This window comes from Ictidomys tridecemlineatus, chromosome 4, assembly GCF_052094955.1.
Source record: "Ictidomys tridecemlineatus isolate mIctTri1 chromosome 4, mIctTri1.hap1, whole genome shotgun sequence".
Lineage (NCBI taxonomy): Eukaryota > Metazoa > Chordata > Mammalia > Rodentia > Sciuridae > Ictidomys > Ictidomys tridecemlineatus.
In genome coordinates this window covers 21,214,910-21,238,725 of record NC_135480.1, presented here as the reverse complement: position 1 = coordinate 21,238,725, position 23,816 = coordinate 21,214,910, and the positions used below count along the sequence as shown (strand labels likewise).

General features: G+C 56.9%; 1 protein-coding gene across 2 annotated transcripts in view; it reads right to left on the bottom strand.

Moving 5' to 3' along the window:
- The window catches only part of Syt13 (synaptotagmin 13), a 43,388-nt gene extending 29,906 nt beyond the window's left edge, over positions 1-13,482 (bottom strand). The window contains exon 1 of one of the 2 annotated variants that reach the window (XM_078046163.1): positions 13,146-13,482. In XM_078046163.1, the coding sequence (XP_077902289.1) occupies positions 13,146-13,328 (183 nt within the window). In that variant the 5' untranslated portion in view covers positions 13,329-13,482. The remainder of the gene's footprint in view (positions 1-13,145) is intronic. The other variant, XM_078046164.1, reaches the window with a different exon arrangement.
- Between the last annotated feature and the right edge of the window lie 10,334 nt (positions 13,483-23,816).

Here is a 23,816-nt window from a genome sequence, read left to right as displayed (position 1 = left end):
CCTTTCCAGCTTCCTGGTTGGATTCCACCCCTTCGGAGTGTAAGGAGCGCCTGGCCCCGATCCTTCCCTAACGCCATCTGCAGGACTCCAGCCGGGATCCACGGGGACATCAGTCACCCACCAGGGCCGAGGCGTCAAGCTCACGGAGGCTCTCTGCCTGCCTGGCAGTCCTTCTGTTTGCCAAAATCCTCCCTCGAGCCCACATTTTGCATTTCTCTTTCTCTGCCCTCAGATTTCGTCCGCAGAAAAAAAGGCAGCCCACAGGACGGAGGCTCTTGGGCTCCCGCTGGAGACGGAGCCGCCACCCTCCCGCACCGTCTGTGCCCTGTCTGCTGTGCGGCAGCAGTGTCCTCCCGCCACCGGAGCCCGCACCCAGCCACTTGGAGCCTCGGCTTCTTCCCTGTCTCTCTCCCTCTGTCTTCACGGTTTCTGTCTGTGCCTGAAATTCCAGTGACCGCCTGTCCCCAGCGCAGCCACCACCTTCCCTCTCCCCGCCCCTGACAGCCACGGAGTCACCTGGACTCCCCGCCCACTCCAGGCCCATTCCCAGAGGCCCCATCAGCCGCGGAAGGTCCCTATTGGTCTCCAAGGTCACGGATGACCTTCACGGTCCACGTCCCACAGAGGAGGGGTCTCCCGTACTGGACCCTCCAGCAGTGGTCTCTGTTGTGGTGGCCCTCGCCTTGGAGAGCGTGTTTCCTGACGTTTTTGACTTTCCCGTCCCTGAGTTCTCTCTTGTCCTACGTCCCTTAGCCCCTCACTACTGTCCTTCGACGTCAGTGTCCGCAGACACTGTCCCTGGGCGTCCTTCTTCCTGCTCACCTCTCTTCCCAGTGCTCTCAGGGTGCACAAGACCCCGGGTCATCTCCAGCCAGCGACACAGTGAGTTCCAGAACCCCAGCACCGCGGGCACGGGGACCCCGGAGACCCTCGTCCCCTGCACCACAGGGAGCTCTGGCCTCGGCTGCCCCTCAGCTCCCCGACCCACCGAGTGCCGCCGCCACCCAGCAGGAGGGGCAGATGCTCAGGGCCAGCCCTCCTCCTCTCTTCCTGGGGCCATCTCTCCAGAGCAGGTCACCTCCCTGGCAGGCTGTCACCGTCTGACCCAGGGCGCTCCCCGGTTCTCACTCCCAGGCCCCCTGGCCAGCCTGCTCTGCACCCGGCGACCGGGGGTCAGTGCACCGCCCAAGCTGACCAGTCAGACCTCCGGAGAGAGACCTTTCCGTAGTTCCCACCGCTGCTGGGACAAAGAGCTACCCACCGATGGTGGCCCCAAGGTCCTGAGTGGGCCTGGCTGGCCTGACCGGTCCCTCCCTCCCCACCAGTCTGCCCTGTGCCGTCTCCACGGCCCGCCTCCCTCTGTGCTTTCTAACCACCCTGCTTCTTCCCCAGGGCCCCTGTGGGTCCCGTCCCTGGGATATCTTGGCCCTCATCCCGAGGCCTTGACCTGCTAAATGCCACTCACGGTGCCAGAGGCTTGCGGGGTAGCCCACTGGGGATATGGGAGGGAGGTAACAGCATTTTTTGTGCAATTATTTGTTCTTGTATTTTTAAGTGATTTTTGGAGCTGACTCTGGAGCCAGAGGTGCTCTACCCTGAGCTGCATCCTAGCCCCTTTGATTTCTAGTCAGGGTCTTGCTAAGTTGCTGCGGACTGGCCTCAAATTTGCCTCTGGAGTAGCTGGGATTACAGGTGTGCATCACTTGCATCTGGCCTATAACTTATTTTTTTTTTTTTAAAAAAGGTCTATTTTACATGTGCTTTATTATGTGCATGATGTATTAGTAATAATAGGGCACATAGATCAATATACACGTGCTTCACAAAGAATTAAATATGCACATATGAGGCATATATGCCCCAAATGTTTTTAGTGAAGGGGTCTCCAAGACAGTTGCAGGTCAGAGCACTGATCAACAACCACTGCTTGGGAGTCCCCGAACTCCCTCTCCACACTCTCCACAGCTGTCCACTTCCACCGATGTGTCTGCAAGACGAGCATCTCTCCCCCTGGAACGTGAACTACACAGCGTCAGGGATGTGGTTCACCTTGTGACTGTGGTGTCCAATGCTTGCTTACTCAGGGCCTTGCACACAGTAGGTGATCAGAAATCCGTATGTGATGAAGGAATGTCCTAGAAGAGGAGGTTCCTGCTCCCCTCCCCACACGAGCAGGAGCATTTCATCTTTCACATCTGGGACACTTTTAATATAGTCTCTCCCCCTGCATGGAGACAAGCCACTGCTTTGGCAAAGGAAAAAGAAGAGAATGATTTTGAGACACCTAAACTGTGCTTTGAGGAGTGGCCAGGGCCGAGGCTTCTTGTGTCCATCCTAAACCTTGCCTTAGAGAACCTTATTACTATCCGTCTCCAGTCCATCTATGGGAAAAGTGAGATTCAGCATGGCCAAGGTCATGGAGGAGTCTGAATTCAAGTTCAGGATTTTGTGTCTCACTTGCTTCCTATGAGATAGCTCAGCATCTTCATCATAAAATGAATATTTTCATTCTGAGAGATAATTTTCTGTATTGGGAAGCATATTTGTCCATTTCCATCACTGTAATGAGATGCCTGAGGCTGGGTAACGTTTAAAGAAAAGAGGCGGAAAGTTCAAATAGCACCAGCTGTGGTGAGGGCCTCGTGGTGGAGGGTCTTATGATGGGGGCAAGTGTAGGAGGGAGAAATCACAGCCAGATGGAGGTCAGAGAGTGACTCAGGGCCAGGCTCACTTTTTTATAACTAACCACAGGTTCCATGAGACGGTATTAATCCCTTAGGGGGACGGGGCCTCATGACCTAAGGATTTCCTGTTAGGCTCCGCCTCTTCAAGGTCCACCTCCTCTAAACATGGCCTCTCTGGGGACCAAGCTTCCAACTCGTAAGCCCTCGGCAGACACCCTCGGAGCATGTCCACCGCGGCAGCAGGCTGGTACGGATACTCCGGGGACCCCAAGTCAGAGGCTCTGCGGCAGCTGGGGCCGGGACCCCTGATGGCCTCTGTAGGTTCTGCCTGTGGCTGTGGACAGAGGGTGACAGTCACTGGCTGCTCCTAGGGTCCCTCCTGGTGCCTGTGACCAGCTCGTTAGGCGTCGCCCTTGAGAGTGGACCTCGGGGCCAGCGGGTCCTGCTGTGTCTCTCTTGAAGCCACCACCTTCCCTGGTGGCCTGGCCCTGCATGAAGTCACCGTGGTGGGGAGGAAGGTGGGCGGCAGGGAGCGGGGCAGTGCCCGCGCAGAGGAGGAGCCCCTCGAAGGCGGCAGTGCCCAGGGCTGCCCGGGGGTGGGGGCCTGTGGCCGTGGCCGTGAGCCCTTCCCCGACCCCACTCCTCCCGAGCACCCTCCATCGGAGCAGCAGGCCGAGCAGCCGCCTCACCGTCACCTCTCCCCCTGACGCCACCTCGGCAGCAGGTCCCCCGTGTCCTCCCATCGGCTGGCAGCTGACCGTCTGGGAAACTCTCTCCAATGTGCACCAAGAGAACAGGGACCTGGGGGGCGGAGCCAAGGACAGGGACGCTGCCCACACCCCTCCCCTCAGCTCCTCCATTCCCTGGTGGCTCGGAGCTTCTCCAGGGGACACAGCGCCCGCTCCTGCTGCTGCGTGTCTGCGACGTGTGTGTGGGCCCCAGTCCCACTGTCCCCTCCTGCTCCGCCTCCCGTCTGGTCACCAGGCCTCTCTGCCTCGAGGAAGGAGAGGTGGTGAGGGGGGAGGAGTCAGGGAAATGGGTCACCGCGTCCTAAGGTCTCTGCCAGGTGGACAAGACTCAGGTGCTCAGAATCCTGATCAACGTCTCAAGATATCATTGCAACACAGTGGCTTTCCTATGTCATAAAGCGATGGAAGCACATTTTACCTAGTGAGTTAGCACCCAGAGATGCTCCTGGCCTAGAAGACGGGGGTGAGCATGGCACCAGCCCCAGGGAGAATGCTCCGACCCACCCCCACCCCCGCCCCCGCACACCACCCCAGTGGGACGCGGGACCCAGAGCCTCCGCCTGCTGGGTGGAGCATACTGGGACCCATGAGGGCCCAGAGCTGTGAGGGGAGGCACGGGAAGGTGACAGGGACATAACAGGCAACGTATTTGAAGGACAGGGCGGGTGCCAGTGTGCTGAGGGGCCAGGCCTGCTGTGCACTCCACTTCCCGCGTGGGACTCAGGAGCCACCAGGTGTGCCCACCTAGACTCCACTGATGACGTAGTCAAGAGTGAAAGTCTGCTAGATACTCCCGGTGACAGGGGAATCTTCCTAAAATGAGAGTTTGCACTCAATAGCAAAACCCCAAGGATCCTATTTGAAAATGGGCAGAACTCCTAGATAGTGAGAAGACAGACAAACAGCCAACAGGAGGCGAGGACGGCTCAGCATCACCGGCCACCAGAGCAGACGCACATCAAACCCAGCGAGGCCTCGTCTCACTCCAGTTGGATGGCCACGATCAGAAAGAGAAAAGGGCCAGACCTTGTGACGCGTGTCTGTAATCCCAGTGGCTTGGGAGGCTGAGGCCAGAGGACCGCAAATTCGAGGCCAGCCTGGGCAACTTGGTGAGACTCTGTCTCAAACTAAAATAAATAAAAGGGCTGGGGATGTGGTCAGTGGCAACACACCCCCTGGGTTAATTCCCCAGGACGAAAAAAATGGGGGAAAAAAATAACAAGTGTCGGTGAGAATGTGGCAAAGAGAACCTTTACCCATTGTTGATGGGAATTTAAGTCACTTTGGCCATTATGTTTTTGAAGTTCCTCCAAAAATAAAAAGGGTGACTCCCGTATGAGCTGGAAGTCCCGGTGCTGGGGGTGCAGCCACAGGACAGGGGAGAACACGCCGAGACCCGCACCCCACCTTCACGGCAGCCCTGTTCCCACGAGCAAAATGTAGACTCGACCCGAGGCCCCGCCACAGACGGTGGATGAAAAGTGTGGAAAGATTCACCAACTCTCTCCAGCGTCACTCCAACAGATGGCAGCCTGCCCTGCATGACAGGATGGACGGACCCGGAAGGCATCACCCTCGGTGGACAACCCAGACTCAGGAGGACAAACAGCGCCCAGCGTCACTCCCACTCGGAATCTGGAAAAGCCACCTTCACAGAAGAGAAGCGGCGTGGGAGGACGGTCACAGAGGCCCAGGAGGAGGAGGAGGGGACAAGGAGAGGCTGGTCAATGGGACCCAGCTGTAGTCGGCTGGTTCTGGTGGCCGGCGGCACAGGAGGGCCACTAGAGTCAACAACAGTGCAAATCTCCAAAGAGCTTGAGAGAGGCTTGTGGGGCCCCACCAGAGAGAGGGCGGGCACAGAGACGGGCACGCTACCCCCCTCTGATCACTCCAGAATGTGCTCACGGATCAGAAATCACGTTGGAGCCCCTAAATACAGTCACTGTGCCCATGGGAACAGGCTGGGCACAGTGGCACACGCCTATCATCCCAGTGACTTGGGAGGCTGAGGCAGGAGGATCTCGGGTTCAAATGTCAGCCTCAGCCACTCGGTGAGACTCTGAGCCACTCAGTGAGACCCTGTCTCAAAATAAATATAGAAAAGGACCAGGGATGCGGCTCAGTGGTTAAGTGCCTCTGGACTCAATCCCTGATACAAAAAAAAAAAAAAAGATTAAAAAAGAAAAAGAAATTCCCACCTCCTACAGAGAACGCCACAGATGAGCGATCATTCAGCCGATCTATAATCTAACTGCTACGTCGTCTTTGTGTACATGCTCCTGCACTGGCTAAGTTTCCCAATAACGACTTTCTAAGAAATACGTCAGGAGTGTAAATCAGAATAGACCTACACGGATCACTTTGGAAAAGGCTTTGGATTTATATATATATGAAAAGCCTAGAAGAGGCCACAGCGAGACACTTAGCCCCCACCAGGGACCGCTGGGGCGGGCGGGGGGTGGGCCTGGATGCTGCTGGTGGAAGCCGGTGACCTGCCCCTCAGGAGTCCCACACAGGGTTCCAGGAGGATCCGCAAGTCAGTCCCAGCTGTGGACCTGGAGCGGCCGACAGCGGTGCTCACAGATACCGAAGGGGACGCCCACGGCTAAGAGTGACCGCCAGCCCGACGCCCAGGGAGGACCGCGCCGCAGGGTGCTGAGCGCAAGAAGCCAGAGACAGAGGGACACACACCGCCTGTGTCCGTTTCTAGGAAACATCCAGAACAGGCAAAGCCACAGGGACAGGAAACAGGGGCGGTTCCCGAGGGCTGGGGCGGGGAGGGGCAGGGACTGCCTGGTGGTAGGGCTCGCTTTGGGGGTGATGCAAAGGTCCTGGGACGGGGCGGAGGTGGTGTTTGCGACAGTGAACTGACCACCTGTCTCTGGTTCGTACATTTTTAAAATGGTTGATTTTACGTGGATTCTACTGCAATGCAAAAGAAAACAGAGCTTTGAAAGTCACTGTGACCTTCGTGCCATCAGGACAGGCTCAGGGGCCTTGTAGGGACGTTAGTGAAGGATTGAGTCCTGCCTGCCTGCGCTGGCCTGCCTGAGGTTCACAAGGCCCTGCCTGCCCGTCACACACTGGCCGCTCTTCACGTGCACCACCCTCCCTAGGCCCTCCTCCGCGCTAGGGCCCTCCTGCCTCAGGGCCCTGGCCCAGGCTCAATCCTCTTTGTGGCGCTCCCAACACCCACCCCTATGGCCCTGCTCAACCTGTGCTCCGATTCCAGCTCTCAGCTAGGCCTCCCCTGACCCCCGATGGGGTCATTTCCACCCGGCAGCCTCCCAGCTCCAGCACCGTCTCCTGGACCCCTCACCCCCACGGCACACTCTCACTTCTTTGGACTCTGGTCTCCCCCGTCACATCTTTAGTTCCGTGAGAACTGACACTAGGTCACTGCGTTGTTGGGTACCACTGAATCCCCAGCACTGTATCTGGTATGCAGTAGGTGCTCAATAAACAGGATCAAGGAGGAAGGGGAGGGGGAGAGGGAGGGGGGGCACAGGCCCTTTCACTGCTCTCCTTTTGAGTTCTCCTAACACACTATTCCTCATCGAGTTGGCTGTAGGGGCCTTTCTGTGCTCGTGTGTGGACTCCAATACGTAAAACACGAGCCCTCGGCGCTCGGAACTTGTCCTTATGAGACTGACCTCCTCCCTCCTCAAAGCAGGGTCCCAGGGGCACTGGGTGCAGTGAGGTGGTCACTGGGAACTGGACGGGAAAGGGCTCCTCCCCACCGATTCCCCCCACGCTCTGACTCGGGGCTCAGTGTCTGCCGTGGCCCCCCTCCTCCCTGGCTCCGATTCTCGCCCATCGGTGGGTTTCTTCTCCTCCTCCCCATCTGCTTAGGCCCTGTGTGATTCTCCTCAGCTCTGCCCCTCGCTGCGTCCGGCGGCCTCCGGATCCCCCTTCCTGCTGCCCAGGAGTCGACAGTGACCTGGGCCTTGGCGGAAACTCAGGGCCTCCACGAGGAGGAGAGGCACGCACCTGAGTGGCCTCTACGCTGCACCGAGGGGCAGCCCCACGGGGACAGGGCTGAGGGACACAGACCCAGAGTCCCTGTCCTGGGTGTCTGGAAGCCTGCCGTCTCCCGTGGGTGTGCACCTCTCCCTGAAACCACCCAGGCTGATTTCCTGCTGAAAAATGCACACTGTCTTGCTGTCGCTAAGCAACCAGCCCAAACAAGTCTACTGCGTCTCTGGAGGGTCCTGAGCTACACCCAGCGCCTGGAGCACAGGGAGGCGCAGGAGGCGCAGCTCCCCAGAGCACGGGCAAGGCCCAGACTGCCTGCTGGGGCCGTGCGGAGAGCCGGGCCCACAGGTCCGCGGAGACCCTGAGTGTGTCGGTTCCTCCTGAGCTCCAGCCAGTGACCCCAGGTGGGCCTGAGCAGAGCCCTCCACCCACTCCAGCCCCCACTGGAAAGAGCCCCTGAGCTTTCTGGGTTCCACTGTCCCCTCTGTAAAGTGCAAACCACAGCTACGCGAGTTTCACGGGGCTATCGGGAAGGTCCCCATCGATGTGGTTCAAGTGCTTAGAACAGTGACTGGCCCAGTGACCGGCACAGTGACCGGCACAGGCAAAGAGCCTGGTTCACACCAGGACGGCTCTATGGGAGCACATCTCTTGCTGTTGGTGGTGTTTGTGGGGACAAGGGCTCATCAGTCAGGACGCGGGCTCACAGTGAGCTCAGAATGGACCTTTAAACACAGGAGTAGCTCAGCGGGAGGACGCGCTCCGCCTGGGTTCCAGCCACAAGAAGCAAAGTACACGAAACAAACAAAACCAACCCTAACCAACAAGTAAAGGCTGAAGGGCGCGGCCCCACAGAGGCGGCCCCACAGCGGTGTGGGGCGAGTCAGTTCCGGGGTGGGGTCACAGTTCCCGGGCCACCTGTGGTCAGGACGGGCAGGCGGGCCTGGGAGGCCATCACCCCAAGCTGCGGGAAGCTCTCCCGGCGTCCCTCCCACCCTGCTCATCCGGAGGAGCAGGGCTGTCTTTGCTCTGCGGCAGCCTTTGCCCACCAGTGCCCACCATGCCCTCCAGTGCCCTCCAGTGCCCGCCGCCCCTGATGAGTGAGCTCATTAACAGGAAAGGCAGCACCTGTGCCCGCCGCCGGGCTCTGCCAGGGTGAGGACGGTGAGGGTGGGGGGCTGCCCAGGGTCTAGGGCCAGGAGAGGGACAGGTGGGGGGGCGCCACCGCCCACAGATGGTGCCGAGGCCCCAGTGCCAAGGGACGGTCTCTCTGCTGCCACAGGACCACGGCGGACAGGGCTTGGGAGGAAGCTTCTAACAGACCACAGAGAGGGTCCTCTCAAGTACAGCCCCAAAGTCCTCCTGGCCATAAAAATATTAAATTAATATAAACACCCGTCACGTGGCTCCATGACAGTTTTTAACATGACATTTTAAAAATCAACGTCTAAGGACGTAGCGAGAAGCTCACATGTCATACGGATCAGGCTGGGCACGTTGTCACAGAGTGACCACACTGTGTGACCAGCACATGTCACCAAGCAGGGCAGCAGCCAAAGGCTGGACACGGCCCTGCTCCCCCAGGGGACCCCCACCAATACATAGGGCCAGCTGCAGATTTCCGGTCAACGCCTCCCTGGTGGCACCCCCGCGGTGACCACCCTGTCCTGTTCATTCCTCCAGCAACACGGTGACTGAGTTCCAAAGACACCTTGTCACGTGCCCAACTTCAAGCAGATGTTGTCAGGGATAGCCACCAACCCACCAAACACATAAATAAATCATGAAGGACACTGCTGGCCTGGGGAGAGGGGACCACCGTCCACACATTGTTTGTTTGATATAAATCTGTCACTTATCTCATCAAATCTAGGAATTGATATTGTGGCGTCACAGGAAGCCCCTCCGGGCTCTGCCTCCCTGGAAGGATGGACTTTTCAGTTTGAGAGTGGGAAACAGGCGGTGTGGACGCAAGAGGCCCAAGTAGTGACCGCTGCTGAGGCCGAGTGACCTTACTGCCTTCCACCGCACCTTGGCTTTGAGGGGACAGCATCAGGGTCCCCTGGGGGCCTCGCCAGCATTTGAGAAAAACACTTAAGGTCACAACAAGGTGAGGGCTAAGGGGACCCCGAGACAAGGCTCTCTGGAGACAGGCCTGCGTCCTGTGTGACGGCAGGGGCGGCTCCGCTGGCTCTCCAGTGGGTGGCAGGGCAGAGGACTTCCCCTGAGCGGACCCAGGGCCGCCCAGGGGCAGCCCGCCCAGACCAGAGGGCAGAGACAACCCAGGGGCCGTTGCCACCAGCAAGTGCATTCGGAAGCAAGAAGGAGGTCCTTGTCCCGCTCTGCCTCCCCAGGGCTCCCTGCTCAGGCCACCAGCACCCATAATAACCAAGCTTCCCAGCCTGGGCTGTGACAGGAAGGTGCCGGGGTCCTGCCAGACCAAGAGCAAGCAAGTGGTGAGACGGAATTCCTTGGGTCCCCTGACGGTCGCCGTGCGCGAGGACAAGGACAAGAGAGAGGTCCAGAGTGTGGTTTTAAGAACCACGGAGAACTGTGGCCCGGGGCTGGCTGGAGGCACTACAGGGGACCCGTTACCAAGCGCTTCCACCCTCTGCCCCCTCCCCTAAGTAGGGCTTGCTGACCTCTAGGATTCCTGGAGCTGTCCCCAGAAGCCCAGGGACACGTCCCAAGGCTGTTTGAAAAAGCAGGAACAGCGGTGGAAGGGACGCCAGGCGCTTCCTGGTCAGTGAGTTGACCCACAGGGACTGGCAGGAGCCTGGGCGGGCCCCACACTCCGAATTAGGGATGAGTGTGCCCCGTGGTGAAGCACCTGTGTCTGGGACCGTCCACGACTTTCCCTGGGGACAGTCACGTGGATTGGTGAGACGACTGCGGGTGGTTTTTATGTCTTCTTACAGAAGACGCTGTTCCCGCTGGAGGCAGATGAAAATAAGACGTCGCTTCTACCTTCCCATCCTAGCCCATGACCCTGGAAACTCTGTCCCCAGGCCCATCAGCAGGCTCAGACCCCTGGGAGACGTCCAAGTTCTCTTCAGACTCACAGGAACCTTCACCTTCATGCAGCCCTCCAGGGCCTGAAATCCGGTTCCCAAGTCCGGCCTGCAAACCCCAGAGGTTCCCCAACAGGACGGACAGGGACGTCTCTGTCCCCAAAGACGGCCCAGTTCTCGGGGAGGGGGGATGGGGACTTTCCAAACCTCACACCCCTCTGCCGGGCGTTCCCCTCCCCCAGCCCTCTCTCTCTAAGGCGCATCTTCAGAGAGCACCACTGGCCCGGTCTTCTTTGTCCACATCTGCCACTGAGATCACGTCACCTGCCACCCTGCAGACACGGGCGCCTGACTTTCTTTGAAATCAACGGGGGCCGTCTTTCCTCTATTTACTTTATCTAGGTCAGCGGCTGAAGGAAGCTGCCACCAAGCCATTGTGAGACCTCAGCCTGCCACACTCTATAGACAGAGCCCCAGGTGGCTCCATCCCGTGTCCCCCAGGAAACCACTCAGGGGACTGTGGATGGGCAGGTGTCATGTGTCAATAAAGGCTCATTGTGTCCCTCTAGAGCCCGCACCAGACGGATGCACCCACCTGGGAGTTGCTAACAGAGCTACCCCCAGCTGGCTGCTGGGACGCAGTTGTGTGTGACAGTTTTTTCCTTGGACGCCAGGTGGTTTCCAGACACTACTCTGTGCTGGGAATAAGTATTATGCAAGGAGGCGAGAACCAAAGACCCGCCTGCACTGTCGCAAGTGCTGTGGAAGAATCTGGAAGCAATGGTATGGGAGAGGGTGACGTGGAGACGCCTCGTTTCACATGACAGTAGGCATCCTCCTCCCTGACTAGGTGACACTGAAACACAAAAGAGACCTAAAGGGTCAGGAGAAGCCATCTGTGTGAAAAGCTAGAAGAGAGGGGAGGACAGAGCTCAGTGTCCTGTAAGAATAATCATAAAACCAGGGAGGCGGAGACTGCAAAACAAGAGGACACTGGCCTGAGCCGGGCTGTAGAGAGAGCCACTCTGGATCAGGCAGGTGAGGGAGCACCGTGGAGCAGCTGGGGGTATGGACTCCAAAGTCAGACCAGTTCTGGAGAGCTAGGCTCTAAAACTTCTCTGTGTGACCTTGGGCAAGTTACTTACCCTCTCTGAACCTCTATTTCCTAATCTTTTGATGGAATCATCCCATAGCTTCTTGACGGGTTGTTAAATGCATTAATAATGTAAAGCACTCCTAAGAGGACCTGGCACAGAGCCTGTGCCATGGTTTGCTGTGACTTATCTAATGAGATGTGTGGACAATCGTATTAGGGCTGAGACTTCCTGCCTTGTCTTTAGCAGATGATCAGCCCTGGAGCCAGCCACTGGTTGTCAATAGGACAAAGCACGGGAGGGTCCTGGAGGTCACTTAAACCCACTGCTTCTGCAGGGGTCCTCTCCGGGAAGGGAGGACACAGTGCCCAGAGAGCCACCCCTGAAAGGAGCACAGTGGCCGTCCCTAGGTGCCCTGGGCAGGAGAGGAGCTGGAGAGGGCTCCATCACTTCTGGAAAAGGGTTCCTCCAACCCCTGCCAGCGGGGCGCTACTCCCACTTCTAGATCATTCCAGCCTGTCGTCCCACTGCCCTGTGGCTCCTGTTCAGCCAGAGTCAATGTCACTTTCCTTCAGCTGTAAGAACTCAAACCACTTTCCTTTCCAGGTCACTGTATGGTGACTGGCACAGGCCCCGCACACCTGGACCCCGTGGCTTTGGGATAATTGATTGGAAAAAGGATGGAAGCCCCGAGGTTGAGTGCCACCCCAGAGCCCCGTGAGCTCCGGAAGGAATCTAGAGGGACTGGGGAGGTCATTTAAGTCCCCCCCCCCCCAGCACAGGGCCAGCCTTCCTCAAAGCACTCTGACCAGGCACCTCCTGGGGTCCTCCAGGGAACCTCTGGCACCGTCCCTGGAGAACACCCTGGAGGTCACAGCTGGGGACTAGACCCCTCCCGGGCCGCTGCCGCAGGGCACCCTGGGACTGCAGCCCATTTCCTGCCCCAAGGAGCTCTGCACCGAGCAGATGCCAGGGGGCACCCTCCTGCTCCAGGGACCTTCCGAGACCGCCCGCCGCGGAGGGAGGCTGCGGGAGCCCTGGCTGGCACAGCTGAGGACAGGAGGCCCCTCCTGGCGTCGCCCGGTCGCACCCCCAGTCCCCGCTGGAGGAGGAGGCGCGGGCGGGGAGGGGGCGCAGCTCCCTTTGGGTTTTCTTCTCCGCCAGGTCCGCGGCCGCCCAGCTCCCTCCTCCCTCCGCAGACCCCACTCCAGTCCCCGACCTGTCCCTTCCCCACTCTCAGCCCCCGGTTCCTGCAGCCCGGCTCCCGGCCCCCTCCCACGTCCTCTTCCGAGTGCCCTGACCCCCGCAGCCCCCGCAGCCCCCGCAGCCACCAAGTCCCTGCGTTCCCCGGGGTCCCCATGGCCACCCGGGTCGCTTCCCCTGCCCTCCCCTTCAGCCCTCGCTGCGGCACCCCATCCCTCTCCGTGCCTCTCTGCACCCTCACCCCCAGTTACCCTTCACCTCCCTCCGATCCCCCCAGGCCTCCCCGACCCCTGGGGCACGTCCGCGGCCCCCTCCCAGCCCAGTGCGGGAGCCAAGGGAGCCTCGCGGCCGCGGCGCCTCCGCCCGCGCCCCCAGGTCCCCGCCACGGCCCGGCGACCCCGCCTCGCGGGAGGGCCCGGCGCCGCTCACCTGTTGGGCGGGCTGCAGCACCCCCGGACTCGCCTTCTCGGGGTCCGGCTCTCGGTCCCGCGGCAGCAGCCCCTTCTTGGGGTGCATGTGCCGGCACAGGCAGGTGACCCCGCACAGCGCGAGGATGCTGGTGGCGGTGCCCAGCGTGGCGCCCAGCGCGATCACCGGCACCGAAAGCACCATGGTGCCTGCTCCCGGCGCGGGGCTCGGTCCCGCCGCCTCGCACCACCCAGGTCCCCGCCGCCGCCCGCCGCTAAGCAGCTGCCGGGTCCCCGCGAGCCAGCAGCTCTCCCGCCGCCAGAGGGGCGGGGAGCGAGGGAGAGAGGGAGGGAGGACGGCGGCGAGGACGTCAGAGGAGGCTGACACCGAGCCGCGTCAATCAGCCGCCCCCCCTTCCCGCCAACATGTGACCGGACCCCCACCCAACAGCAGCCCGGGCCTTCCAGGTGGAAGGCAGCTCGGAGTGTCTCAGGCTGGGGACCATTTGGCCCCTAGGAGAGACTGGCCCTCGCTGAGGTCGCACCCGTGAGCGCAGGAATCAGGCCTGCGACCTTGTCTTTAAAGGTTCCCTTTAAGAGACATCTCAATTTTTGCTCATCCTCTTTCTCCCCCAGGGGCTGTCCCGGAGGTGACAACATAGAGTGGGGTGTGGGGGGGGGGGGCGCTTTGCTGACATGCAAACAAGGGGCTGAGGTTCCTCTCCCCCAGAGGGAAGAGTGGGGCAGCAGGCAGAGGGCTAGCACTTGCTCTGGCTCAAGACTGTCCTGTGTCCTGCTGAAGATGGGCACAGCCCCTCTGTGATCTGCAGTCCCCTTGGACTGGGCGGCAGTTGGCCTCTGTGACCTACTCCCATCTGCAGGGGTGCTCCTGTTCGTGGGTCCATGGAGAGGCCAGGCTGGGAGGAGACAGAAACAGGGTCATCTGGCACCCAGATTCCAAGGCCACACTCAAGAGAAGGACTTGTCCTTGGAGGACAAAGAGGATCTGCCTCAGCAGCTGGGACACCCTTGATTCAGAAAGAGGGAGAATAAAAGTGGTCTTCGAGGGCAGGGAAATTGGACTCCTCGGCTTGTGGGGACTGTCTAGAGATAGTGGGCTTCTGTTCTCTCGTCACGTGGAGTGTTTCACTCGGCAGACGCGGGGTGCGTGTGGGAAGGGGCAGAGAGGATTCCGTCCACAAGCTGCTGACCCCAGAGTCCGTGACCTCTCCTCCGGACCTTTGCTGCTGAGCTGCGGATGCCATCAAGGCCTGGTTCCATACCCAGCCCACGCCCTGCCTATTTGCCAGCTACCTGCAGAAAAAGACCCCCGTGACTCAGTGGTTCAGAACACTGATTCTTCTATCTACCGTGATTTTGTGGGTTGCCTGGGCTCAGCTGGGTGGTTTGCCTGCTCAGCGTGATGTCTTTTGAGTCTGCAGTCATGGTGCGGTCCCACCGGGCTGTGATGATCCCTGGCAGTTGCTGCGGCTGTAGGGGGGGGGTCCCAGCTGGGCTATGCATTTCTTCAAGGGGTGCACTTTTGTTCTCCTCCAGGTGGCTTGTCCCTGTAGCTGAAGCGTCTCACAGCATGGTGGGCAGGTTCCAAAAGGAAGAGGGTCAACGGCCAGTTTAAGGCCTGGATTCAAAAGTCGAAGAGCCACTACCATGTTTGGCCAAAGCAATACAGTTCCTCTAATTCTTTTCCTTTGGGACATCCAAAAGGGTGTTTCTGAAATGTCACACTGATCCTGTCAGTCACAGGCACTATAGCTTTAAAGGTTCTCCAGGGATATACCCCAGAGACAACTGGGATCCAGAGCCCTGAGGGACACAGTCCCTGCTAACCCCTCCAGGCTCCTCTTAATGCATTTCCCAACATGACCGCTCCCAGAGGGTTGGGATTCATCCAACAAGCTGACATCTTTAGAAGCTCCCTGTCACCACCAGTGGGTGCATGCAGTAGGCACTCAATAACAGTTGAACGACTCACACGATAATCTCACACAGGACTTTTATGGCTCATAAGGAACCCCATTTGCTGTGTGAGCTCCATTTTATTAAATTGGCTCTTCCACAAGTATTGATCGTGTGCCTGCTGTATACCGGGCATACATATTGTCCTGCTGAGCCCCATTTGCTACCGATGGTAGCCCTGAAGTGCCGGGGTCCCTGGTGTCTGAATTAGCATTCCCTCTCATCTGAGCTTCCCTGGGAGGTCTTCCTTGGCTGCCAGGCCTGGCAAATGCAAATTGTTCTGGGGAAATTCGTGGTTTAATTAAAGCTTTCAGCTCCGGGTCTCCAGGGCCTGGGCTGCTCCCCCTGGGAGACCCTTAATGCCACAAATCTGAACAGGATCCGGGATAGGGGGAGGGGGGAGGGTAAAGAGCACTTAATATCAGAAAATGTCTGGCAGAGACCAGACACCTGCCTGTGGTCCCCGGTTACTATGGTTACCAGGATGCAGGCAGCTGCAGTGGCCTTCATTTATAAGAGGACCCCAGCCCAGGAAGAGGAGCCTGCCTCTCTGGAAGGCAGTGAATCTGTGGCAGATTGCAGCCCTGAAGGCTAGACCCCGAAAAGAGTCCTGCAGATTCTGAGGCGCCTGGGCCATCTGACCGGGCATCCTTGCACTTCTGTCTCATCAAAGAGTGACTTATGCTTCTTGCTACTATCTCTGGGCGGGGACCTTTAATGACAACTCTCTAAGAAAAAGTGTCAGTGGGTTCCTTTGAAAACTGAGATCACATCCACTGACAGAGGCAGCTGAGGGGAGGGGGCGAGAAACTGAGGATGTGGCCTGCAGATAATTGGCAATGTGGGGGCTGCCAGGCTGCCGAGGGCAGACGAGGGCAAGATGCTGGGGAGCTCCTGCAGGGCTGAGGGGTGGATCCCTGGAGCCTCCCGCGCTTCCTGATGAAATGTCACCATTGTTATTTTGATCGATATTGGGCTTGTTGGATGTCTGGATGTTCTGAAGCATCACTGGATTTCTAAGGTATTAAAGTTCTTTGATCTGGGAGAGAAGATTTCAAATACGGGTAAGCATCTCTTGACTATGGGACTCATCATTAGGCAATTCCTTTGTTGTGGGGACACGATAGTCTTCTCACACAGACCTAGATGGCTCAGGCCTGTCCATGCAATCCAGGAAATGGGTGAGGCTGCCGTCCACATAGTCCAGCACATTGTTCCACAGCAAACTCTTTTTTAATAAGTAAGGGTGCACTCTAAAATAATCATAAAACATAATACATAAAGCAGTGACCGTGGTTTATTTTCATCTTCAAGTATTATGTTCTGTGCACAATCTCTGTGTTGCACTTTAATGTGACTGGTGGCACAAGAGGTTCACTTACACTAGCATCACTACAAACAGAGGAAGGCATTACTCCACGATGTCTTCTTAGCTAGAGACACCACTCAGGGATAGGAATTCTCCAGCTCTGTGATGATTTTAAGGGATAATCATTGTACCTGCTGACTCTCATCGACTCACACACACTTGTTATGCCGTGTCCAGCTATATAGAAGGTTCTCTTGTTTAGCAAACATCTATGGTGTCTGCATATGGTGCCAGAAGAGCGGGAGACGTGCAAACAGAACGATTGAATTTGAACATTGGAAGGAGTTTGGCGATCACTTTCTGAAAGTCTTTTATTTTACCAGTAAGAAAACTGAGCTCCAGAGAGATTGCAGCTTGCCCCAAAAGTAGAAGAATAAGAAGCTGGGTAGGTGTTTTAGGTCAGAGTAAGTTAGGCCTTGCTGCAGTAACAAATAAGCCTGCAAACCCTCAGGAATGACCTCATTAAAAATGTATCTCAGATTCATTCCACTGCCTTTCCTTTTTCTATCCCCTTCCCTTCCCCGCCTTCCCCTTTGTCTAATCTACTGAATATCTATTCTCCACCCCCCACCCTGCTTACTATGGGTTAGCTTCCAGTATCCACAAAAACATGCAAGCTTGGCTTTGGGGGACTAGATTATTTCACTTAGCATGATAGTCTCCACCCATTCACTTGCAAATGTCAAAGTCAATCTTCATGTAGAACTGAAAAGAACCAATTTTTTAAAAAGTCTATCTCCCTGCTGTCTACCTCCAAGGAGGGTAGGATGGCGCACAGGACACTCTTCTCCAATCGGTGGCTTCGGAATCTAGGATGGTTCAGTCCTGTGACTCCTTTGCTTCCAGCCACACCGAGAAGGGAGAACCCACGATGGTGACATTTTCGAGGCCCTGGTAGAAATGGAGTCGATGGAGTGCTCCATCCCGTGGGCCAGAATCTGGAAACAGGACAAACCTCACAGCAGGCGGCTGGGGAGTGAGGGGGAGGACGTGCGTGAGCCAGAGTCGTCTTTGCAGAAGCCAAAGCCCAGGTTCTTCGTGTGGTGTGTATTTCTCCAAGTGGCTCAGTCCCTGGGCCGCTGTGGTGAGTGGGTACCACCAGCGAGCTGAGCCCCTGGGAGAGCCCTGGTCCTGAACGGGCCCAGGCTGGTCCCTCCCGCGTCGCAGAGATCAGTCCCTCAGGGAAGATGGCGAGTCATCATCCCTCCCACAGGTAGAATCCTAAGTGCGACCCAAGCAAAGAAGAGAATATTTGTGACAGGGATTTAACCTACTCAGAGACACCAGAGGAAGCTTCCCGGGAGAAGTGACAGTTGTGCCAAGGTCTCGAGAGCAGCGCTGGCTCAGCACAGAAGGGGGAGAGCTCGTCCCAGACAGAGCAGGAGCATGCACGAGGACCCTATGACCACATGGTGCCGTGGGCACGGGGCCGCCGTGGCCTGGTCCATCCACTCTCCAAGAAAAGGAGCCTGGTGTTTGCATGGGTTGGTTTCTCGGATGTGCAGGGTGTCCACCGTGGTTGACGTCCAGCTGTGGAAATGTCCCTGGGTTTGCCGGTGGCTCTCGCAGGTAAGGAGGAGCTGGTTCCTGCACACCCCAGAGGCTCCAAGTGACATAGCCTGGGACATAGGGGACAGGGTCAGCAGCAGGCTTGCTGGCCTCGAAGAGAAGCCACTGAATGCTTCTAGGCAGGAGAGCTTGACTGATGGGGGTCGTGGAGACCTGAGGAGGCAGGGTCTGGTTGGAGGAAGCGGGTCATGCGGGGTGTGCCTTTGGAGGGTGTATTGGGACCCTGGTCCCCTCTCTCTGCTTCCTGGTCACCAAAAGGTGAACGGTTTTGCTTCTCCAGGTGCCTCGGCCAGGCCGAGCTGCCTCACCGCAGCCCCAGAAGCAATGGGGCCAGTCACCAGGGACCGCAACCTCCGAAACCGTGAGCCAAAATAAACCTTTCTTCCTGCCTTTCCGTTCACCTCAGGTACTCCATCCCAGTGACGCAGGCCTCACGCCGTCTCCAGATCTCAATGCCAGTCGGTCTCATTATTGAATTATATGATTTAACACACGGGTAATTCCACAAATGAACGGACTGCAAAGGAGAGCTGGCTTCCTGAGAACCAAGGGGAGGGCTTGGCCAGGATCCGCGCAGCAGGTGGCCTCCGGAACCGAGTTCAAACAGGTCTGAGCAAGCCATCTGTGAACGGCTGGGGAAATCCTCAAATTCTAGGATTCTGCCACCAGGTTTTTATGTCTCTAAGTTCTTCCTCCGCTGCCAGGAACAGGAAGCGGGGAGTCACAGACGGGGTGTCGTGGGCGCAGGAGATTTAACCTACTTAAAGGTGTTGATGTCTGGTCGGGGCTTCCCACGGGCAGGCGCGGCCCCGAGGTCTTGTCTGCACTGATGTGCTTTTTTAAACTTTAGAAAGGTGACACAGAATTCTCGTCCTCCATAGGTGGGAAAATCATGTAAACTGTGACTTAGGTTAAAATGAAATGTGGAAGGTGTGGGCGGCATCTTGAACTCCTTCTTGGAGTCTCACCTACACATCACTTGGTCCTAAGGCACCTGTTTATCCAGCTCCCGAGAGAAAAAGACAGAACAATACTCACACCCCAGGAATCCCTCCTGCATTGTTTTGGATGCTCTCCTTTGGAGGGTATTTTTAGATGGACCCACAATGGACGCTCATCTGGGGCCCAGAAGAGGAAACTTCCGCCTCGTTTGTGGGTGGTGAGATGCTGCCACCTAGAGGATGTGGGGGGAATGAGCCCTGGGCTGCTGCGTCTTCCTGAGGCCTCCTTGGGCTCTTATCTACAATCACCAGCTTCTCGCCCCCTGGCCCCGACACTTCCTGTTCCGGTTCCTTGCCTTACCTTTCCAACCCATTAGTATTTATCATATTTAATATTTCTAATTAATATTAAAAATATTATTTCTTAATAATCATAGTTCATATTGCACATAAGGCTTCTTATCTGTCACGGTGGAGGGCCAGTGCCCCTTTGGGAATGCAGGCCCTCGGAAGGGCAGGAGAGGGGTCTGTGTTCTCTGGAGTGTGCTCCCAGCCCTAGAGCAGCCCCGGCACATCACAGATCCTCCATAAGTCTGCCAAGGGACAAACAGCCACCCTGTCCCTGTCCCGCTCCCCAAGTCTTAAGACTTGGCCTCACCTTCAAGTACAACAACTTTGCAATCCACGCCACGGCTCCCTGCCACCTGCCCTGCTCAAGAGAGGCTCCAGGAACCTGGCGCTGTTGACCCCCAGGGCTGGGGGGGGAGGGGCCTGGCCAGGGACAGCCTGGGCTGGGGGTAAATTGGGCTGGAGAGTAGTGAGTTCTGAGTCGTAATCGAACCAGACACCTGTGTCAACGGTCTACACCCCCAGCAAATCCAGGCCCCACTGGGGAACCCGCCGGGTGGCCTTGGACAATTCACTCTGACGTCCCAAAATGGAGAGGATAAAGGGGTATAATGGACACAAAGGGTTAGCTCAGTGCTGAAGGTGGCCAGCGCAGGAAAGTCGGGAGTTATGACCATTGTTTTAAAACGTGGGTGCTGAAGGGAGAACCAGAGATCTGCTGCACGAGAAGCATGTTCCATTTGGTCTTGTGCCACCTCCCCCTCCCCAGGTTTGTATGTGGAAAAAATGAGATGGGCGATGGGAGGGGAGTGAGGAGGAGAACCGCGGGTCCCCGCATTGCCAAGCCCCCTCCTTCCCACCTTACCATGCACCTCTCGGGAGCTCCAAAGCTGCCCCAAGCACCCGTGACCTCCTGATGACGACCTTCACCCACATTTTTCAGACAGGGACAGAGGGGAATTGTTGGAGTCAACGGACCCCCAGGAGGGTGACTGCGAGCTTTGCAAGGTAACCCAAGCTTCATCTGCAGCCCAACTTGAAGGACTTCAAATTGCTGCAAGGAAGTACCTGCTGAGGTCCCCCAGCTACCTGGAGTCCCAGGGGTTCCCAGGGACCTGCCTCCAGGAGACCTGGAGAGGACTCTCCTCCCTGGATGGCTCAAGTCCGAGAGTTTTCCAGCTGCTTTCTCAGGGTGGTGTGGCTGGTGCTTCCTCCGCTGAACCCGTGAGCCACCATCCAGCCCCCAGAGTGACCTTGCACCCAGTGCCCACCCTGCCCCACCAGCCTTGGAACTCTGTCTCTGAGATTGGGTGACAGGAATAGGTCAGCTGTCAAACCTGGTGCTCCCCCAGCCCCACAGACATGTCTACCCCAGGGAACCTAGATGGTCATCAACTTGTGTCAATCACTCACTATTCAGCAAGACCACAGGGAGGGGGGAGCACTGTGGCATGGTCTGGGGACACGGCAGTGAACAAGAAACACCGGCCCCTGCCCCTATGGGGCTTATATTCTAACTCAGCAATATTCATATTTGGGGTGTATAGTTGTTTGAAAGAGGGGGATGTCCATGCTCTGGGAATGGTTAGCAGAATAGTAACCCCCGCTCTTAGTTGGGACCACCCAACTGTCTCCAGGCATTGTCAAATGTCCTCAGAGAGCAAAGCTATCCTCAGTTGTGAATCACTGGAGCAAATATACCCCCACCCACTCAGAACCCTCCATCTCCTTCTTTCTAACTGAACTAATTGCTCTCCAGGACTATTTTTTTTTTCAGCCTAAGCCCTAGAACTTCCCTCAGGCCCTCTCCCATAGTTACATACTACATTTTTCTCTTTCTTGATTTAGTCCACGAAATGTCTTTATTTATGGAAGGACATCCTTAAGTAACTTTCTCAGAAAAGGTGTGTAGGAGAGAAACAGTCTAAGTCCTGGAAAACCTGAATATGTACTTTTTCCTCTTACCCTCGGACCCTGTTAAACCCTGTTGATCACTTGGCCTCATGATTCTAGACTGAAAATCGTGCCTCAATTTTAAAGACTTTGCCCTGTTTTTTCCTAGTGCTGAGAGTTTCTGGGTCCATCTCAGTTTCATTCCTTTGATGGTGTCCTTTCTTGTTTGCTTTTGTCCGTCTGTCTCCCTCTGGAAGTTTCCAAGATCTTCTTGATATCATTGATGTTTGGAAATTCTACACCAGGATGTGCCTTTCAGTCACTGTGCTGGTCAGTCTGTGGCCCTTTTGATCTAAAAACTTGTGTGTTTAACACTTGTGCACTTAGACCAAAACCCTGGGGAATGGTTTTTTGTTTGTTTTTTGTTTTTGTTTTTGTTTTTGTTTTTTTTTCTCTTCATTTCCTCAAAATGTTCTGAGGAAGTTTTGGAAACTATTGCCTGTTACCTGAACTGCTCCATTTCATTTAGTTTCACTACTTATTCATCTTATGCTTTCTCTTTTACAAAAAAAAAAAAAAAAAAAAAAAAATTTGCAATTTTTTTTCACTTTTTTTCCTGAGGATTCACCATTTTAGATGTTAGCCTGACTGCAGGAGACGTCCAGAGAGCCAGCAAAGCGTCATTTCCAGGCATGTCTGGTCCTCCACAACCAGGTGAGCCAGGAGCCAGTTTCCCTGCCAATCCCCTCTCCTGCCTGTCTGTCCATCTGTCTGTCTGTCTGTATATCTGTCTATTCATCCATCCTACTGGCTCTGTCTCTCTGGAGACCCTGACTGATCCAGCTGGAAGCATCACTTGCTGATGACCTGCCAGCTTGGTATCCCTCTCGGGGCACAGGGGCTGAGCCCCCCACTCAGGAGCCGATGCAGTCCCCAACACCACACCTCACCAGCTACCTGCTGGCCTCAGGGAGTCCCTGCACCCTTTGAACCTCAGCTTCCTCCCCTGTATGATGATGGTGATGAATCCGCTTCTTTCCTTCAAGGTTTGGGGCAGAGACCATGTAAGCGAGTGAATCCCAGGCACAAATCCTACAATGATTTTTTTTTTTTTTTTTTGGTACCAGGGATTGAACTCAGGGGCACTCGGTTACCGAGCCCCATCCCCAGCCATATTTTGTATTTTATTTACAGAGACAGGGTCTCACGGTCTCTAAATAAAATACAAAACTCTCACTGAGTCGCTTAGGGCCTCACTGTTGCTGAGGCTGGCTTTGAACTCGCGATCCTCCTGCCTCAGCCTCCCGAGAGGCTGGGATGACAGGTGTGTGCCATACGCTCGGCTACAAGGTCCACCTTATTAATCACTTTGATGGATTTCTTCCTTCCTTCCTCCATTCCCTTCTTTCCTACCTTCCTTCCTTTTTTTTTTCCCCTGAGCAAAAGAGTCTCTGAACTTTTGCTTTTTCAGAAAACAAAAGAGAACTAAACTAATCCGGGCCTCCCTCTCCAGCTGTGGGGACCGGGTGAGCTGGGGTGGGGCGGGCCCTTCTCTGGAGGCTTGGGGATGGAGGAGTCTTCCTTTTTTAATGTTTGCTCAGTGCCTGGGGCCTCTGGTGGGCTGGGAAGTCTCCAGCTGAGTCTAACTGTGATTGATGGTTAGTGGCCATAAAACCTGGTTTCCTGCCTGCCCCCCAACTCTCAGCCAAGCATCTGCAGCAGCCTATAAACACCCCTCCCGCCAGGGCTGACTTCCCAGAGCCCCTGGGGCTGTTAACCAGCATCAAAGCCGGGCAGCTTTTCTGTCCCTCACCTTCCTGACCCACTCCCCTGTCCCGGCCTCCCTGGGCCTGGCTCTCCCACTGCAGCAGCCCAGGAGAGGCCCAGCTGGGTGCAGAGAGCGAGTGGCCTGAGATCTGGGCGCAGAGAGAGCGGGAGCCACCCGTCCTGGTGACGCCTCCCCCATCGACCAGGCCTGGTGCGGGCTGCACCCCTGGCCGCACTCTGGGGTGCTCATTCACATCCTGAGCCAGTGGCAGTGTCTGGAGCCTCTTCAGATCCGGCTCCATCACCTAGTTTAGGAAACCAAGAGGACTGTGAGCTGCTCACCCACCCAGGGACAGGCGGGGACAGGCTCGTCCCAAGGCCTGTGGGTCCAGAGATTGCAGCGGCCCAGGGTCCTTTCTCTCTAGTCTTCACTTCCTGCCCCTCCAACCCCAGGCAGCTCCTGGCGTCCTGAGGGGCAGGTTTAAAGGGAGGAAGTCTCTTCTCCTTGAAAACCGGTGTGTGTGCTCCCGGGGCACGTGGCGGCCTGGCGTGGGTGGCCTACAGGCCTGTAGGAGGGGAGGAGCAGCCCGAGGAGGGCCCACCCCGGGTGGCCAGGGCCTTCCCTGGTGGAGGGGCGGGGAGACAGCAGCAGATGAAGCACCAGCCGACCGTGAGCAAGGAGGGAGGACGCAGTGAGGGACTCTCTGCCAGGAGGGAGGTGGCTCTGGACGCCCTGAAGCCCCTTCCCGCTGACAGCAGAGTGTCCAGTGGAGGCGGCCTCAGGTCCTCTTGCCTTCGTGTTGCCGGCTCTGCTGAGGGTGGGCCGCCC